General features: G+C 51.3%; 6 protein-coding genes across 6 annotated transcripts; 2 read left to right on the forward strand and 4 right to left on the reverse strand.

Moving 5' to 3' along the window:
- Positions 1 to 470: 470 nt before the first annotated feature.
- EDD37DRAFT_387037 (kinase-like domain-containing protein) lies at positions 471 to 2,213 on the forward strand. The gene is made up of 2 exons (XM_062812186.1): positions 471 to 873; positions 924 to 2,213. Exons 1-2 carry the CDS (start codon positions 766 to 768, stop codon positions 1,983 to 1,985), a joined length of 1,170 nt encoding a protein of 389 aa, XP_062671313.1. The 5' UTR covers positions 471 to 765; the 3' UTR covers positions 1,986 to 2,213.
- Positions 2,214 to 2,581: 368 nt separating this feature from the next.
- Positions 2,582 to 4,516, forward strand: EDD37DRAFT_563393 (flavin-binding monooxygenase-like family protein; the record flags this gene model as incomplete). The annotated part of the gene is made up of 2 exons (XM_062813964.1): positions 2,582 to 2,891; positions 2,961 to 4,516. 2 exons carry the CDS (start codon positions 2,582 to 2,584, stop codon positions 4,514 to 4,516), a joined length of 1,866 nt encoding a protein of 621 aa, XP_062671314.1.
- Positions 4,517 to 4,534: 18 nt separating this feature from the next.
- Positions 4,535 to 6,492, reverse strand: EDD37DRAFT_629542 (uncharacterized protein). Its single transcript, XM_062816522.1, has one exon. It carries the CDS (start codon positions 6,051 to 6,053, stop codon positions 4,689 to 4,691), a length of 1,365 nt encoding a protein of 454 aa, XP_062671315.1. The 5' UTR covers positions 6,054 to 6,492; the 3' UTR covers positions 4,535 to 4,688.
- A 1,109-nt stretch (positions 6,493 to 7,601) lies between these two features.
- On the reverse strand, positions 7,602 to 8,901 carry EDD37DRAFT_629545 (uncharacterized protein). The gene is made up of 4 exons (XM_062816523.1): positions 8,804 to 8,901; positions 8,490 to 8,593; positions 8,242 to 8,434; positions 7,602 to 8,186 (listed from the first exon to the last, which is right to left on the reverse strand). The coding sequence occupies exons 2-4, from the start codon at positions 8,589 to 8,591 to the stop codon at positions 7,735 to 7,737; spliced, it is 747 nt and encodes a 248-aa protein (XP_062671316.1). The 5' UTR covers positions 8,592 to 8,593; positions 8,804 to 8,901; the 3' UTR covers positions 7,602 to 7,734.
- Positions 8,888 to 11,059, reverse strand: EDD37DRAFT_629553 (FACT complex subunit pob3). The gene is made up of 3 exons (XM_062816524.1): positions 10,855 to 11,059; positions 9,420 to 10,803; positions 8,888 to 9,369 (listed from the first exon to the last, which is right to left on the reverse strand). Coding segments are annotated over exons 1-3 (1,713 nt in total). The 5' UTR covers positions 10,857 to 11,059; the 3' UTR covers positions 8,888 to 9,042.
- A 116-nt stretch (positions 11,060 to 11,175) lies between these two features.
- On the reverse strand, positions 11,176 to 12,626 carry EDD37DRAFT_629554 (uncharacterized protein). Its single transcript, XM_062816525.1, has one exon. It carries the CDS (start codon positions 12,499 to 12,501, stop codon positions 11,587 to 11,589), a length of 915 nt encoding a protein of 304 aa, XP_062671318.1. The 5' UTR covers positions 12,502 to 12,626; the 3' UTR covers positions 11,176 to 11,586.
- Between the last annotated feature and the right edge of the window lie 7,034 nt (positions 12,627 to 19,660).

Here is a 19,660-nt window from a genome sequence, read left to right on the forward strand (position 1 = left end):
CTTCGCGCCAGCTTCCGCAAGCTTGCGACATAGGTTTCTTCTATTCTTCGGCGTTCCTGCGACGAGTTCAGTCGGCTTCCTGTCAGGTGCGCCATTGTGACCAACCTGGAGCCAATCGGCAATGTCATTGTTGATCTTCTTGATGAGTCCGACACGATCGTTGAGTACGTCCACAGCCTGTTCTGGCTGTAACGAAGCCTGGCGCAATTCAGTGAGTCTTTTACCATTCGGAGACTGCGGGATTGTCATACCAACAAAGTCGGATACTCGGTACGTGAAAACTCCATGGCAACGGTGGCGCCGATGTCATTCAAGCATTGTATTCAGATCAAGCAAGCTGTCGGACACCTACTCGAAGTGGTGGAACAGAATATGAATGCTGTGATAAGTATTCAGGTGGTGATTGAGTTGGTCAGACTGTTGATGCTGTTTACAAGCGAAGGAAGCTTCGGCTCTTTATCGGCTCTTTGATTAGTAGTGCTGCATACAGTACAAGGACAAGGACAGGGACAAGGCCACTATCCTATCCGCCTTTCTACGCCCGCCGCACCTTGTATTCTTTCACTCAACGTGTCAATCAATGGCTTGTTCTGGAATTTCCTGACACAGAATATGCAGCACAGGGCCAAACGCAGTCTCAGCAAGTTTGCTGGTTGTGAAGACCTCCCACGCCACCATGTCCATTGACATTGGTTTTGCGGAGAGACTGACCAGCATCGTCTCACTGTAAGCCTTTGTGGATATTACGTTGCTCTCGACTGACTGATGACCGGAAGTACTAATGCATTCACACTGCTTGGGAATGATGCAAATGAAGCACGCAGTACTGCTAGGGATCTCGAAGAAGAAATTCGGAACAAAGCTACTTCGCCAGTAAGAATATTTTCTACATCCAAGACTAAAACAATCGCTGACCATGCTAGGAAGAATACCACCAAAGCCTAGAGAAAGCCATCTTTGCACTGCAGCGTGTGAAAGACTCTTTGGACGAAGAGGAGAAAGAGTCGCCGGACGAGGCTGAAATCCTAAACCATGAAGGACCCAGCTTTGGGAGCTATCAGTACGCCACTTTTCACGCAGATGGCCTCATGTCGACTGTTTTTAAGGCGGAAGCGAAGGATAGAACCGCTCCTGCACGACTTGTGGCTCTCAAAGTTACTCATCCAGCCATGATGACTCCTCCACACAACAGCGAGAGAGAGGCTCGGCTTCTGGTCAAGGCTCGTTCTGAGCATGTTGTGCCGCTGTTGGAGGCTTTTCACGAACCAGGAGGACAGTTCATCCTTGTCTTCCCCTTCTTACGGCAGGATCTGGAGAATCTACTTCGGTCAGGACGGCTGGATAACAGCCAGACGAGCATGATTTTCGAAGGACTCTTCAAGGCTTTAGAGCATATCCACTCGCTTGGGATGATTCATCGAGATGTCAAGCCTTCCAACATCTTGCTGAAGACGATGCGTGGCCCTGTGTATCTTGCAGACTTCGGTATCACATGGGACCCAGTGGACAAAGACTCCGAGCCGGCAGATGCCAAAATTACCGACGTTGGAACCACGTGTTATCGTCCTCCTGAGCTGTTGTTCGGCCATCGCTCGTACGACGCATCCTTGGACATGTGGGCCGCTGGTTGTGTGGTCGCTGAGATGGTCAAAGATGACCACACTCCACTCTTTGATGCGGGCCCTCTAGGAAGTGAACTCAGCTTGATCAGGTCAATGTTTACAATTCTCGGCACACCCAATGATGAGGTCTGGCCTTCAGCTCAAGCGTATCCAGATTGGGGTAAAATGAAGTTCCAGGCCTTTCCGGCAAAATCCTGGAAGGACCTTTTACCCGGAGCGAGTGCGAAGACTGTTGATTTCGTCACCAAGACTGTGTGTTACGAAGCAACTGGAAGACTCACTGCTAAACAAGCGCTTGACCACGAAATCAGAAACGACCTTCAAGGGAACTTGGTACCTAAAGAACAAACCCTTGGCCAATGAGATCGAAGGATGACATAAGATCAGACGGTTCGCGACGCGGGCGTAACCTGCAGGTACACCTTCGTGTTCGCGGCATGCCACCCGTTTAGTATCTGGTACAACGATACTGGTCCATTCATATCCCAACAACAGTGCGTGACCCAATCCACTTCGCCGCTTGACTGGCTGTATCAAAAAATGGACCAGGATTTATTCGCCTGCTCGCGAATCCTACGCAGAATGCTTCATTCAGGCGTCCAGCACTCCCCACGGCTGCGATCACGAATGCACAAAAGTCCACAAGCCGGAGACGTGGTAGGTCAAGCCAGGCACAGATCGTGCCTGCTGGTTCTATAAAAGTCCTTGCTTGCGCCATGATATCAATATGCTCTCTCGTTCCTACCTTTCTCATTTTCCCATCACTCTCCTGACGTCTGGCTATACCGTGCGAACTCGAGAACGAATCCGAGCTAAGTATGGCTGATCCTTCTACCCCGGCTATACCTGCAAATGGACCTGTTACTTTGGAACAGCAGGAACACGAGGTCAAGGCAGCACGATCACACGATACTCTGGGCCAGCCACCACAGCTTGACACTCAAGCTGCTGAAGCTGCCATGCAAGTCCAGCAGAAGTATGAAGAAGAACGTCAGAAGCGATTGCGCCCAGATGGAGACGCTCAATATGTCGACCTCGACACTTCGGATCAATTCAAGTACTATCGCGATGATCCCTGGCTCGACGAGCGATCCGACAAGATCACTATCAGCGACAATGAACATATCAAATATTTGATCCTTGGTGCTGGCTGCGGCGGTCTCCTTTATGCGGCAAAACTGGTGAAGTCTGGGGTTCCTGCCTCGGAAATCCGCATAGTCGATTCAGCTGGTGGTATAGGAGGAACTTGGTATTGGAATCGTTACCCGGGTTAGTGGTCACGCTACATACACGGTGTTTGGAGCTTCAGGCATCACATATGCTGACACGATGCACTAGGTCTCATGTGCGACGTGGAGTCGTACATCTATCTCCCACTTCTCGAGGACATGAAGTACACTCCCAAACACAAATACTCGTACGGTGGTGAGATTCGGGAGTACCTCACCGCGCTTGCTGATAAATTTCTGCTTTCCGAGACAGCCATGTATCGCACCAAAATCAACAGCCTCGTTTGGGACGACGAACAGCACCAGTGGAAAGTCAACATGAGCAAGGCACGAACCGACCAGCCCTCACTGGAAATGAACGTTACGACTCGATTCATCATAGCGGCATCCGGCCTGCTCTTGCATCCAAAATTGCCAGGCGTCGTCGGCATTGAGACCTTTAAAGGCCACTCCTTCCACACATCTCGTTGGGCGTACTCAGTCACTGGCGGATCTCAGTCGAACCCAACTCTAGACAAACTCTCGGACAAACGTGTCGGCATCATCGGTACTGGGGCTACTGCAATTCAAGCCGTTCCGCATCTCGCCAAGTACGCCAAACATCTGACAATCTTCCAACGGACACCTTCTTCAGTTGACACACGTGGCCAACATGAGACCAACCACGAAACATTTTCATCCACGGTCGCCACACATCCTGGCTGGTGGAAAGAGCGCAACCTCAACATGGCCCGCCATCTTTCAGACGCCATCAAACCTACCGACACGAATCTAGTCAACGACAGATGGTCCATATGCCATTCATACCGCTCGATAATCGGTGGTCCCAACGGACCTACCTCAATGGAAGACATCCCGGCATTCGTAGCGTCCCTTCACGCAAGCGACCTACCTCGAGCAGAGGAGATTCGACGGCGCGTGGATGATATTGTGAAAGACAAAGGGACCGCGCATAGCTTGAAGCATTGGTACGCGTCATGGTGCAAACGCCCAACATTCCACGACGATTACCTGCCGTGTTTCAACCAGTCCAATGTCCAGCTCGTAGATACGGACGGCAAGGGCGTAGATTCACTGACTGCGACCGGCGCCGTGGTCGCTGGCCAAGAATATCCGCTGGACATACTCATTTTCAGCACGGGCTTTCGCGCCCCTTTGAGCGGCGGTCCAGCTGCCCGTGCTGACATGAAGGTCACTGGTCGTAACGGGAAAGACATGGACGCAAAATATAACGAGGACGTGGCAACTCTCCACGGCGTTTTCACGCACGACTTTCCCAATTTCTTCATCCCAGGACCATTTCAGGCCGCTGCTACAGCCAACCAGACCTTTACTGCTGATGTATTGAGCGACCACGTTGCATATATCATTACCCAGGCTCAAGCTAAACACCCTGGTCAGAAGGTGGTCATTGAGCCGACCAAGGAAGCGGAGGAGATTTGGACGGGAGAGATTTTGAGGCGGAGTATGGCTTTTGCAGGCATGGCAGGTTGTACACCGGGTTATCTGAACGGTGAGGGTTTGATGGACAGCCTCCCGATGGAAGCGAGGATGAAAGCTGCAAGATGGGGTATTTGGGGAGAAGGACTCGAGAGCTTCATGAATGTATTGAAGCGCTGGGAAGATGACGGCAAGCTCGAAGGTCTGGATGTACGTGCTGTTTGAGGAGACGATAGAATATGAATATTGTATGCATATCATTTCCGCAGGCGGGATTCCTGCGACAGACTCCCCGTGCTATATCGACGCTATATGAACCTCGGATAGAAAAGGCCAGATTCCACACAAATATTCACCTGGCCGCCGTAGGCACCGTAGGCACCGTCCAATATCATTTCTAAAACCGACCCTGAGCCTTCATCTTATCCACCACCTGCGCCGCCTCCCTCAATTCACTCTCACTAGGATAATTCACAATCATCAAATAAAGCACATCACTCTTCATCAACCCCTTGATCCCACCTTGTGGAGCCCGTTTCTCCAGGCCTGACTGATCATACCTCGGTTCCCTGCCACGTGCCATCCGTCTCTGATCTTTATATTGGCGCTTCATCGCTCTGCGCTGCTTCTTCGCGTTATCCGCCTCTCTCGTATCGATCTTGCCACCACTCAACAACGCGACAAGACTGCCGCTATTGGCAGGGTGATTCGGATCGCTGAACCTGCTGACAAAGTGTTTCTCCGTGGGGATCACCAATTTTGAGTCTGGATGCTGTTGCTCGAACTTGACTTGTGCGCGTCGGTCGAAGTAGTCGCCCAGCCGTCCGCCCACGCGCTTGAATGCATTTTCCTTCTCTGCCTCGCCTAACGCATCGAGCCCCGGAAAAACCAGAGGCGCCGATTCCGGGATTTCGAGTTCGCGTGTCTTTCCGGAGGCGTTGGCAAAGCGGGAGGCTTTGCCGGCATCGCGGGATGCGATCGACGACAAGACGCTGGTGGACATATCTGCTTTTTCTACTAGATCGTTGGACTCAGGGTCGTAAGCCATGACCAGTGCAAAGAGGCCGTGCGGTTTGAAGAACTTTTCGTTCATGTCGTCGAGGTATTTGTTTGACTCGTATTTGACGTATGTTCTTCTCGAGAGCTCGACGCTGGTATGGACGACCATGGCGCCGACGTGGACGAAGAACATTGGTCCAACGGCGATATCGGTGGCGATGACAGCCCCGGCGCAAGCCAAGTTGAAAGCATGGAAGAGCGGGTGTAGTTGAATTGCCTTGCCGAAGCCGTCCAGGAAGTCAAGAAACTCGGCTTGTTGGATGCCGCATGTCTGGAGCATTGGCGCGTACGCCCTGACGAAGCCTCGTTCCTTGTTCTTGGGTCGGCGCTGGGGCAGAATCACCGGCATTTCGAGTCTGCCAGCAACGGGGTTGTACTTTGGCGGTGGGTGTTTCTGCATAAACGTGTCGAGAACCTGGTCGACGTTTTCTGCGTGTCGGAGATCGAGCTGTTTATCTCCGTCGGCAAAGTGCTGCTGAGCTTCGTCGAGTGTTTGTGCGGCCTCTTCTCCGTCTGAAGAAGAGATCGATGAAGTGTCTGAAAGTTCGGCGTGGTGTTTGTCGGTAGCAGATGGAATGGCCAGGTGAGACTGGTAGTGAGCCTGGTCATGGGTTTGTTTCTTGTGATGGTCGTCTCCTATGGCTTCTCTGGTGAGGGCGTATGCGCCGGTCACGCCTTTTGCTGCTAACTTGACAACGAACATCTTTTATGGAGGCTGTGGGCAGTAATCTGTTGTATGAGTAGGTTCACGGGCTGAGATGCACGATAGAATTGACCTGGCTACAAGAGTCCATGTGTGCGTTAGTGGTCGTCTCTTTATATGTCCCCTACCTGCAGAGAAAGAGCTGCTCAGCAGCGGCATTTTGCATCAAACACGACGAGGACTTAGCCGCCGTTCGGTGGATGCGCCAGTATGGGATAGCCTGCAAGTATACCCATATGACTTCGCGTGGATGGCCACTTTTAGTCGCACTCACCCACCCTTGGATATGATATGGATACTGGTGGAGGGTATCGCGCCAAGGTATCCCCTCTTCGCATATTGAACTTGAAACAGCACAATTCGGCGGGTGGCAGTGCCGAGCTGTAGAAGCTTTTGGGCGGCGCAATATAAGCTATGGCATAGGCGATCTTTAGCTTAGTCAACGATCTCATTTTCGAGACGGTGTGGGTGGCCTGAAGAAACCCCTCAACACAAGCTTCTTGATGGCTAAACGGCCCAAATATCCCAGGGTCCGAACTAACCGTATTGCGACATCCATTCGAGCCAATCGCGGAGATATCCTCGTTTGTTCCGGAGTCGACGTCAAGGGCTTTTAACAGAGAGAAAATGACTCGAGATAAAGAGATCTCATCTCAGATGCCGTTTGTGCAGACCTCGTTGAATGATCTTCTTTAAGTAGGACTATCCAATCCTTTGCTTGCGGACTTCGACTGTATGGCATCATTGTTGAACCCCAAGTAGCGACCTCCTTCCTTTGGGAAATGACATGATCGATATGTCGAGATGGAAGTTGTCGTGAACAAAAGCCTAGACCTACCTCTCGTATGCCTAATACCGGCCTATTTCGAGGTGAAAGCTGAACGACGAGCTGCCGTGTGTGTGTATGTGTCCCTTGAAGCGTCACAGAGCCTCGTCGTAACACGGCCACGGTGTAAAGGATCCGCGGTGAGACACGGAGTGGGATGACCGATTGAGACAGTCGGTCACTGTTATGGCGAGACTGTCTTCGTTGAATGTGTCGCGGTCTCCATTTCCATAGTCCGCAACTTCTCTCAATTGTAATGGGCACGATTGTCAGCAGCAACTGGCTGGAGTTTGTTGCTGAGAACGAGGCGCCCTTCCATTCGCAACACGCCACACTCCACGTCGAACATGGTGTTCTCTTTGTGGATAAGATGCAAGGTATACCTTACACCACCCTGACATCTGCCATTTCAACGCACGAGAGGTTGGCGCATGTCCATGGCGACAGTCCCCATGGTATCAAGTGATACAGGCATCATCACAGGGGAGTACGAAAGAGAAGCAAACGCGTTATCTTGCCGTATAGAAGTGGAGTACGAGTGAGACACAAGGGCATTGTGATGCCTGATAGAATGGGAGTACGAATGGGAAGCAAGAGCATTGCAATGCGTCACGAGAGCGGAGTACAGCAGAGGAGCAAGAGCATCATGATCTCTTAATAGAAGGGGAGTACGAAACAAAAGCAAGAGCGTGGTAATTCATCATGGGACTGGAGTACGAAAGATAAACAGAAGCGTAAGTGTGTGCAATAAGCCCTCATGGGCACTCCATGTTCATCATTGATTGTACAGCCAACTGGACGCCTGCAGCGCGCCCGGGGTATCATTTTCATCTCTCTGCAGTATTCGCTAGACCATTACACAGATGTCTCATTGAAGTTCTTCAAGGCCATAGCCACGGAAGACTCATCTTGTCCCTCGGCTTGCTCGTCACTACCATCACCAACCGCCTGCGCCGCAGCGTGTGCAACTGTGGCCTCGAGGTTTGGATCAATCATCATTGATGCATTGTTCGCCTGTGTATTGAGAAAGTCCAGATTGTTCATGTGATCTCCTTCTGTTCCGTGCTGCTGTTCCAAAGCGACGAAGCCATACTCTGGGTGTGGCACTGCTTGACCTCCGCCTGCGGTGTAGTATGCAGTTGCTTGTGGCGGGTATGAGACATGATCGGCCGCTGCGGTGGAGAGAGCCTCAAGAGTGTGCGCCGCGACTTGTTGGTATGCGTTGTCTGGAGTGGCAGAAGTCTGTGGAGGAGGAGTGACTGAGCTCGAGTCTTCGGCATTTGGGTCAGACACCAAGATCCAGGTCACTGATTGTTATAGTTAGTATTGCGCAAAGCGCATATGAAATGGAAATCAACGTACACTGCTGTGGCACTGGCAAGAAAGCCCCCCTCTCTTCCTTGGTGAAGTCTGACGCATAGCCGAAAAAGGCACTCAGACTGTGTTCGCCATTTCTGGTGTTGATGGACGGGTTCTGATGATGGCGGAAGGTCACTCCTTCAGAGCGCACGCATGGTTTCTTAGCCTTCACGCATTGTCCGCAGATTGGTGCCGCCTACAACTCACTGTTAGTTCACAAAGAACTCACAAATGAGTCCAAGTCGCGGTACCTCGTCACATTTGAGTTTCCTCTGGCGACATGTCTTGCAGCCGGTTCTCGTCCTCTTGATAGGAGTTGATGAAGACTTGGTGGACTTGGTCTTTGGGGCCATGACTTTGAAATTGAAGCGATGGTTAGAGATAGAATTCGACTTTGGTAGGTTGGCCGAGACGGCAAGGACGGAGATGTGAAATAATGGACGGGGGAGTAGCCACTGCAGTGAACTGAAACTCACGCTAGCAGTGACGCTTGGCGCGAGGCAGTCCGGTGCAAGCCGAAGCCAGCCAGGTTGAACCGAGGCAGGGTGAAGGGAAGACAACTCACAGTGATGGCAAGGACATACGTCCTGCCCCCAAAAGGGGACGCCCTTTGTCGCGTTGTTGATTTTTATATATATGAAGAAAGAAAAGAAAGAATATGGAAAATTCGTGCGGTCGTAGAAGTTATATTATTCTTACAGCAAAAATGCTCGGCGCTGTTCGGCGTCCATCACGTCGCCAGCAAGGTCACATGTCGCCTTCCGGAAGCATCTAAGGAAGCATGAATGTAGGACAATCAAGACTTTACTTCTTGGCCTTCTTCTTTGGCCGCTCCTCTTCGACCTCGCTGACACCGTTGGCACCATCGTCGTCATCAGCATCAGCCATCTCTGCATCACTTCCAGCATCGCTACCACTGCTATCATGATCCGAATCGAACTCCTCAGCAACATCACTGTCGGAATCGGCCTGGAAATCCTCATCCGGCGATTCATCATCTTCGTCTGCTGAACCGCGGTTGACGCCCGCGTCGTCTTCGTCGTCCGACGAGGCAAGCTGGTTCTCCATAGCAGCCTTGAGTAGGTTTGATGATTCGTCCAGCATCTCGTTCTTGAAGCGGATACCTTTGGCCTGTGCACACAGTCAGTAAGGATGACCAAGGATCTACTAGATTGACTCACCTGGAAGAATGCCTCCAGAGGCTGCTGCTCCTCACGGTTGATGTTGCTGAATTGATGCTCACCTTGACCACCCTTAAGCGTCATGGTAATATCAAACGTCCTGCTTGCTGCCAAAGCACCTCCAACTCTCGACATGGTGATGCTTGCTATCGATTCGATCTGGATGTATGTGGCAGGTTTCGGCACGAACATGAAACTCTTGTCCAAGCAGAAGAGGAGACCTTCATTGGCTTTGATGGAGCACTTAACCCCATTCATGTTGTGATGGCTAACAAAGTCCTTGGAAGGCATGATGATCTTCTTACCGGACAGTCCCTTGAAGACCTTGGCAATGACGTGGTGAATGGGAGCTTCGTAGTGTGAATCCAGCTTGTCCTTGTACTTTGTCTCGAGCAGCTCTTCTGTCATGTTGAGATCCAAGTTGACTTCGTCGTCCAGTTTTAGTTGCATGACAATGAAGGGATATCTCGTTTGACCTTGTCGTAGAGGAGGATCGAGTCCGAGCGTGATAAGAGTGTGCATCTCGTCGTTCTTTGGTAGAATGAAGAATTTCTTGATGGATTGGTACTGGATCTTGTAGTCGTATGTCTTGCCGCGCAGTCGGAAGGAGTTTTCGTACATGTCGATATCGAAACGACCTCTGGGTGTAAGATGCAAGATGTCCTGAAACGTGGCAAAGGTGGCACCCGCAACTTCCCCAATCTCTGCCTTGTCAATCAAGGTCTCGTAAAACAGGTTGGCGGCATTTTGTTCCTCTTCTTCCTGGTCTTCTTCGTCGGCACCACTGCCCTCCTCGCCATTGACCTCCTTTTTGGCTGATACAGTCCCAGGGATGTAGAATCGCATCTCCACCAATTCGTCCCGACCTGCAGCGGCTTTGCGTCCTCGGTTCTTTGTCGTTCCCGCTTTCTGACCATTCGTGCCATTTTGTGTTGGCTCCGACAGGTTGAATTCGACCGCAATCTCGTTCTTGCCCGCCAGATTCGTGTTGGAAATCTCTGAATAGGGTATCTCGAATGCGGGTCTGTTCTGAACATTGAACGCTAGCTCTGCTCTGCCAAACTCGGCTTTACCCCAGTTCCAACCTCGTAACGCATGCTCTTTGTTTTCTAGATTGATGCCGTACCAGATCTTGAACGCTTTTGCGGCACGGTCGAAGTCCTCTTGGTCAAAGCCGTCGAGTTGAATGACTTTGGAGTCGCGTGTGATAATCTTGATCTCGTAGCCTTTCGACGCTCTGCTCCATTGTGCCGCGCCGATCTGATTGCTGTCCAATGTGAAGGGTTCGCTGCCGCCACTGGGTTTCCAGCCGAGACCGGATTCCGCCAGCCTACATCTTCCAGATTGCTTGCTGAGGTCAAGAAAGGTGTTCTCGAATGTCTCCCTAGTCTGAAGTCAGGTAATGCGCAACCTCACCACCACAAGATGTACGTACATGACTGGGGTGTTGCGCCGTTCACAGCAACGGCAAACTGTCTATCAAGGTTGATGCCAGAGATAGATCTTGCAATGAATTTACTGGAGGCGAAAGAGAGGAGAGGAGATCCTAAAGGAAGGACAGGCAAGACGAGATGAACCGTGGTTGAATTGTTGCAGTGATTGTCGAAGAACGCCTGGTGCTGGTGCCACATGCGGTTATTCAAGTCATTTGAAATAAGTAAATGGCGAAGTCGCGCTTTTGCGCGACGTGCCTTGGCGCCCGAAGCGCGTTAACTCTCCCTACAGGCATAAATGGATTCTCCTTCCTACATACGTCCCTGTCTTGAAGCAGCCTACACTCTGTCGAGTCAATGATTTCCCAGCGCGATGATGGTTTTGCATTTCTCTGTGAGGGTATCTCAATACTACAAACGAAACTCCTCCAACGCAATCCCTAATGGTACAATCCGTGTCCTGTTGTCATAGTCCCATCCATCTTTTCCTTGCCAAACGCCACAAGCCCGAAACCGCAGCCAAAGCATCACTGGAAGTACTCCCGCAAACAAGGATCTCTCAAGAGACTCTATGACAATACACGCACCAACGATGACATCTTGTCGCCGTGTCAATGTGGACAAATGTACATGAATCAACCCAGGCATTTGTTAACTCGGTCTGCTCTCCCGCCGCTGTGAACAACTCAACCCGTCGATGAAGGTGCATCGACATCTGATCTGGATAGGACTTCTTACGCCACAATTGATCTTTCCCTGTCCTGGTACACCTTGAGCCTGCGTTGCATTCCCGCACGTTTGGTTGGGGAGCCGGGACCGAGCGCTGGCGACGATCTTGTGTCTCTCTCTTGGAGGACTGCTAGTGAATGTCTGTCACCACCTAATGAGCTCTTGGAAATGCGCGACGGATTGTGCCTGCGAACAAATGTAGGACAGCGTTTCAGATCCGTCAGGCTTTCGCGCTTATTCTTTTCCTGATCGTCATTCTGATCGTCGGAACCTGTAGTCAGGTCGTGGAAAGACTTGGGTTGGGTTGGTATGTCATTCTCTTGACCAATGACGACTGTGATGGCACGCGACCCGATCTCCTTGTCTGGCGTTTGGGACTGCTCTTCAAGGTTTTCCTCATGCGTCTGAGCCAGTTGGGAAACGCGGTCTTCGGCACATTTCTGCTGCATCAACATTTTCTCGGGTGCGATCTGAATGCTGGAGCTGTGGTGATGATATCCTTTGTGCTCAATCGATCCATCCTGCTGGTCTCGATCTTGTGGTGGACTAGGGCTCTCGGGACAAGCCAACCGTATGGTTTTCATCCTGGAAGCTATCTCTTCGGCCTCAAATGCTGCGAGGATATCGTCCAGAGTGTTGCCGTTCAGGAGAGCGGCGTGGTACACCTGAGAAGCGCGTTCAGACGCTTCATCTTGAAGATCGATTGAGTCGTCGGGGAAAATCTTTGGACTTGCACAGCGCTCGCTCTGAACATCGATAGCACTATCTGGTGCATCATCGAGGAGCGGTATCTGGGGAGGTGCTTGCCGCAAAGCGTTGGGATCTTCGCCGATGAGCTTGGCAAGCGCATAAAGAGTCCTGAATATTCGATATCGGGCAGATAGGGCGTTGCGAATGTTGTGCCATGTTCCCAAGAGCATTCCCCTTCTGTCGCCGGCCCCACAGGAGCGGCATTCCGACACAGTCCTTCCAGGAAATAGAATAAAATCCCACGATGCTGGATACCATGGATCGTCGCGCGTGGTGAGTTTGTGCGATATGTAAAGCAAAGGCAGCATATACAGTCGAAGTGTCAATAAGGAAACAAAGACTATGTGTTGCAGCAGCCGTCGGACGGTTTCCGAGATTTCGGCACAGAGACTGGTATTCCCTTGGGCGTTGTTCGTGTAAGCTTGCGAGTCTCCATGCCCAGACGGAATGGTCGACATCGTCGCGACAGCGTAATCTATGGATGGTTCTCGACAGTTGTGACCATGGCAGTTGAAGCCAGGTTGAAGACAACAGAAGACAAGGACGACGGCGCGAGGCAAGGTAAGCAAGTAATCATATGCACAGTCAAAACAAAGATGAGCTTGAGCTTTGGACTAGTCGAAATACAAGCATGAGGATGAACGAGCCGATATGGAGTACAAGGTACGAGTTACTCGAACACATGTCTGACAGTTGGTGTGTTGCTGGCTCGTGAGCCGGAAGGAACGTTAATGGAGTTTGACAGGCGGCCCTTGCGCTCAACATCCGCACTCCATCTTGATTGCTTCTTTCCACATGCGGAAAGACCACGTACATCTCAATCTGCTTTTCGAAATGGATGGTATGGAAAGGCCATCAGCAGAAGCCAACTGATCTGAGCACCTCCATGTTCGCCAGATCATGTGGTGCTGCCTGCAGGGTAACAACACTACAAAGTTAGACACGGACGGGGATCAGGAAGTGATGTACTGTCCCACATCAGAGTTTGCGCTTTCACAGTAGCTACCTTTCAGCGCGGGCACTGTTCGTCTAGACCACGGCACCGAGGTTCTCAGGGTAAACGTATGGAGATGAGGTATGGAGATAGAGGTCGGGGGTGGAGATTCCAGATGCTTTCCGCCTGTCACAACATCGACCCTGTTTGGAGAAAAAGTGACACTGTCTGACCGCTGTTGCTCCTGAGGTTCAAATAGTTACCATTGCATATTGTCATCCCGAAGTCCTTCGCACAGAACGATATAGCGCGCCCTTAGACAAAAGGAAGGTCATACGGTGTAACTTATAGCCGTAATAGGTCCCTGTCAAGGCACCTGCTGTTTCGGACTTGCTGGACTTTGAACTGATACTTTCGGTTTACTCCCTGTCAGACGATGTCACTTTCACTGGAAATGGGCTCGACATACCACGGCCGACCCTTGCGGCAGCGAGACATCCCAGCTAACTACAGGAACCAACAGAGGAAGTATCATCACGCTGCTATATAGTATGTAATTGAGTCTCCAGAAAGCCTGCAGGTAGCACTTTTTTCCTGAGTAAGATATCATCAACCTCAGACTAATTAATCTACGCGACATACAACAGGGATCTCGAGCTTAGGGCGCGTCTGATTTGTCCGGCTGTGCGTCTCAATATCGACTACGGAGTACTAGGATTTGGTCTAGGTGACTTCCGCAGGACCGATTCCCTTGTGATTGATGTTCGTGGTGGGCGAAACCGGTGTCGGTCAGACGCGTTTAGCAAGTCAAAAACTCCACCGAAAAGCCCTTTGACGAGCCGAAAACATCCTTACTGAACTCGTCCTTTGCATGAGCGTATCTAAAACGTGCGCGAATGAGAATTATGCGTGCAAACGATCCTTGCACCGAGTCAATTTTCCCCTGGATTTCCGACCATCGTTTGTCCCGGGAGGTCTCGATATTGCCGACACCTTCATCCTTCTGGAAAACTCCTGCAGAAAGTTCCAGTGAGGCGAGCAATGGGTGACCCTGCTCCCAAGGGGGTCACTATGCACGTATGAATCAGGGGTTGCGAGGTCCAGCAGCCATACGTCACAACCCCTACCGTAGTATGCATGTTAACATTATGGGCTTAGGGGTGCAACAAAACGATGCCACACATTCTGGAAAATCAGAATTGGCTGATAAGCATCTGGGCTTTCAAGGACCCTTGTTTTTAAGTTACTGCATCGGAAGTCCCCACGAATCTCAGTTGCGGTCTAAGGACCCCAGCCGAGACCTTGTTGTCTTCTGGAAACCTCGGAACGCAGCGACTAAAGTGTGACATGGGGACTTCATCGGCCGACCCATGTTCATCATCCTTGTTTGGGGAGCTGAATTCTGCAAACGCCATCTTTTTGCAGACGCCGTAGTGAACATGCCCTCAAAAGCACCAATAGACTTGGGATCTCGGGCCCTGCAGCAGTCACAATCCGGGCCTCCCGGCTACAAACCCGTTGTCGACGAGGCACTTTACCGTCGTGAGCAATCTTTGAATGCACTCCGTCCTCGAGTCTGAGACGCGGTGACGTGATCATTGATCGACCTGCCAGGCCCGCACCAAGATCTTGGGAAGACGGAGTTGGGAAGAATGCTTGACATAAACACACTCGGGCCGCCCTGGCTGACAAGGCAGACTGGGCGGATTGGCGAGCACTGCGTCTTTTGAAAGATGTGGCATCATTTGACAGCGGCCACTTGGCTTCAAACGTCCATTATGGCGACCATATGAGACTTAATGGTAAGGGATGCGCCAGTTTCCTACGACCAGAAACGAGGATGACAGCAAAAGCCACGATGACGTGGATTGAAGGCTTGAGGATGTGGCCAGAACAAAGGGTGGCATGTCATGTGTCGCTCTTTGCGGCTCTGCTCGAAAATACTGCACGTTGTACGAGGTGGTCTGAAATATGGTCGCCCATTATTCGTGGGCTTCTGGCTCCCGCAAGCGCCAAATGCGTTCGACTCAATCAAACCATTCGAGAATCGTCAGGACTTTGGAATGTGGATGGTGCCTCCGTCGCACTAGCAAACTGGGCAGACTGGCAATGTCATTCTCCGGAAGATCTAGCATTATTCGATCAAAATTCCTGGGGTGGGCTCTGGATGCGGCATTTCACAGTGCCAGGCAACAACTATCTGAACCATACCGTAAGTTACAGCGCCTTCATTCCACAACAAGCGGTGTGTCTGTTGAAAAGTAGGTACTTATGAGGTGAGCCTATCTCTTGATTCTGTGCCTGGAACGCTCCGTCCCAACTGGGTTCGCTGCCTGATGAGTCGTAACGCTACAATGTCTTGACTTCGTGTCGCTGTCACCGCCTCGTTGCCACCTTCGCAATTAGAGGGTATGTGACGATGGGTGCAAAGTTTGTTCATCCAGCTCCGACTACATGACTCTCGCGATGCGGACTCCAGCATGGCGCAGCGGTTCAACTCAACCCTACGAGGCATTTCACAAGACTGTCTCAACGGCCCCGCTCGATGCCATCCGGTGCCGTCAGTCCACTCCAGTCTCTCACCTCTCGTCTTGGGGCATCAAATCATCGAGAATCTGCGGAAAGTGCCACCCCCCAGTGTTCTTGACGTATATCACCCCTGCCTCTTCTTGCCGTCTCCCTGAAACCTTAGCAGCAGGTCTTCCCACCCCTGGTTCTTTTGCTACTCCCTGCTCCATGCCACCGAAGTCTGCTCTGCCATGGTGGCAGGGCTGTTCGTCTTTCTCAAGTGGTCCTGCCAGCTCCCGTGGCGTCAGCAGCTCCAAGCATTGAACTATGTGACAGGCACAATGACAGGGGTTGCAATGATATCCGTTTCCGCAAGAGACAACTGACTTCCTTCCACCCATGACACCACAACATTCTATTTTATCTTGTTCAAGACGTATCACAGACTGCTAAATTAGACTTTTCCCGGGGAACGGCTAGGTGTAACAATTCGAACTCTCGCGCCGCAACACCGTGGCCACTCATCATCTCGACATCATCTGTCTCTAGCCCGAGCGATGCGCATCTTCTTCTTTGGGCACCACCAGTACAAGCTGCCAATTACGGGCCCACGTCTGGTTTATCAAAAGTTCATGTTCTTTTTACACCGACTTTTCGATCATGAAGGGCCCTGGCGACGCAAGCAATCAAAAGTTCCTGTCTCGCTTGTTCCCACACCCAACTCCCACCTGCTGCAATATATACCTTGAGCGCATCGTCTCTTTTGCGAGATGCTCTTCAGCATCATTTTCTGCCCCGAAGCTCATAGAATTGCTTCCTCGTCCGAGATAACATCTTATCCATTGAAGAACAGTTGAGTTGGCCGTCCTTCATTCGTACCCTTCAAGATGTCTATGCGACGACTCTTCAGACCAGAAAGAGCAATCCGGCGAAGCGCCCCAGGACGTTCGCCAGGGCAACAACGTTCTCCTCCCGGTACTTTCATGCTCAAAGCATATGAAGCAACAGCGGATACTTTGGATGCCTTCGTCCTTGGTGTCTCCAGCAGTCAAACCACACGGATCAGACACAATCTGTTGTTCTCACAGCTCGATGCTATTTCCGCCATGTTCGAGGATCATCACCAGGTTCCTCAAGCGCAAGTAGATGTGCAAGACCATAACCTGGGTAAGTTTGACTCTTCGACTCGGTTGATTTTTCGGGGTTGACATTGGGTAGCTTTCGTTGGTGGTCAGTTTGCAGATTTGCCAGAACACCCTTGATGAACGGACGAGTTAATTCTCACAACACCCAATTAGGGCACTACATCGACGACCCTGTCCCTGTCACTCGCCGGGTTGAGCGCACGTCACTGGTATGCCGGCAAATATGAAGACCTTGCAAGGGATATATAACCTCGTATTGCCGGCAGTACGAACCACCTATGTTTCTTTCCAGGCGCAGTACCACGACATCAACGCCACATCCGTGTTGCCTCTGTCTTGAACCCTCTGACACGTCCTCGGTCAACGGTATTCTCGTTTGTGCGTTGTGTCGGGTCTCTTCACGAAGATTGCCTTGCTGGAGTTCTGATTTGCTTCACCTAAAGGATCTTGGCTTCTGGCGGACAGCTCGGGTGATCGGTTCAGGTGGGGAGAGTTTAACGGGAAGGATTCCCCGGTGTACTAGTTATGATAAGCGATAACTTTGACGGCGGGCTCAGTGGGTCAACGAGAAGATTTGGCTTTTGGTTCTGACCGTTGTCTGTTGATCTATCTTGATTTTCCGAACGACTTTGTACAAAGGACAGAAATGCAGAAATTGCTGGAGGCTGCGACGCTGAGATACTGAATTGCACCTGCGCTCAGACTGCGGGGTCAACAAGGTGGTGGCTGCGCTGCCCAGCGGCTAGGTACTCAAGCGCCTTCCTCTACTGTCCTAGAATGCCACCATGAAGCCCATGGGTCACATTGTTTATCAACAGATAACAACTTCTCTTCTTTTTCCACCACGGTCATGAGTTCGCGATCGTCGCAGCTCGACCAGTATGACAAGCCCGGCCGTGTCTCGCCGATCCCATCTCGTCACAAGGACCTTCCCGTCTTCTTACGCCAAACGAAGTTCGACCAGAGTGCTGCCGTCAACGCTATAGCTATGCCGAGGTCCTCTGTACCCTGTGGCAGGGTTGAGCTCATGTCCGTGTTTTGTGACACAGAGTCTGTTCTCAAGTGTTGAAAGCATGCTGATGTGTTTGTTCTGACGTCGAAAACAGTGACATTTTCCAGATGATGCTCAAGATAGCAGCCTCCTTCGCAATTGTCTTAACCTCAATCATACCTTGTATGCACTCACCCGTGATAAACAACCTCTGGTTGTCACAGTCGCACAGAGCACCCTGAATGACGCATCGATCATCTGTTGTTGCTCCATTCCTACGTGCACCCTGCGATTGCCAATCATCAACATTTGAGATACTGGAGGTTGGACAGCGTCAACGAAGTGCATTCTGAGAAGGTGACATTGTTACAAGCCGATTGTCAGTCAGAAGCGCCCTCTTTTGTACAACAGCTACGAAGCTAGTTGTACCGGAACCTCCTTCCTTCTCGATATCTAGATGGAACTTTGCTGGCCGATTGGACAAGCCATCTCGACGCGGTGCGCCAGGTCTGTTCACGCATCGCGGGCACTTTGCGAGCGCGTCAGCTCTGGTGTCTGCTCGTATCCGGACGTCAGTCTCCTGTCGAGGGGGTCGACGTCTGCATTATGACATATCTGAGACCACCTGCACCGTTTCTGCGGGTGGTCACCTTTCGAGAACGGCGCTGCCCGACACATGAGTGCCTGGCTGATGCCATCCCACGCAGGAAGAGTCGGACATTTGGTACAGACGTTTGATCTATGCTTGTGTAACATGTTCTCCATTACGTCAACGCCAATTGAACCTGTCTAAAGAGGAAAGAGCCGAAGGGGTCGGAAGGACAAGCGGCCTGGATCAGAGTCATACTGTTAGTTGCTGAAAGTGCAACAGGCTTATTGAAGAGAGTGTGACAGTCAGGCATGAGACGGTACTTAGGCACTGGAAACATTACTGCCACAGGCTCGATTGTTTGGTCTTCCAGTCCATACAGACAATATCAGACCCCGCACCACGCAGGATATGCTCCAGCCACCCGACGGTGTCAGCTCACCGGAGTAGAATGGGTGCGTCTGGGCTATTGGGAGATACTGTGTCAAGGTGAGTGGACGCACAAGGTCCAGACAGCACCGCCATCGTACCTGTGGTGGGCTTATGCCAAATGTCAATGCTTGACCTCGTCACAGCAATTTGTGCCGTTCCCCGGTGAGCGGATTACAACATCGAGTCGTAGACGAGATCTGCATGAAGCTATTTTCTAGGAATTCACTTCCCCGATGCAAGTTTCTGATGCTTTGCAGTCATGGTTATTCAGAGGACCGTTAGTTTGGGACAGCCACATTCGGGGAAACTCGATTAGCTCCCGGCATGCATCAACATATTCGGCCCGTCGCCATAGCCGAACCCATTCACCAGGTTTTCACATGGACGTCCAACGATCTGATCATTGATTTGCTGTCCCCGGGCTCCCAATCAGCTAGCCTTGCTAGGCGACCAAGGTTTGACGCCCATTACAGCCGAGGGTCCATGGTTGAGAACGTGAACCGAAGTGATCAATCACTGTTTGGAGTTCCTGCCACTCTGCGCTGTCCTGCGAACCTAAGTGAGGTTACACAACATCGTCTCATGTTTATGCCGTCAGCCATGATACTGCACGTCATGATACCACTTTTCATTTGCAGTCGAACAATTTGAAAGTCGATCTAAGGTTGTCGAACACTGGCTATCATGGCCCAACATACAGCTGCCGTTGGCATTGACGACAGTGCCTCAG

This window comes from Exophiala viscosa (assembly GCF_022695815.1).
Source record: "Exophiala viscosa unplaced genomic scaffold EDD37scaffold_4, whole genome shotgun sequence".
In the NCBI taxonomy this organism is placed as follows: Eukaryota; Fungi; Ascomycota; class Eurotiomycetes; order Chaetothyriales; family Herpotrichiellaceae; genus Exophiala; species Exophiala viscosa.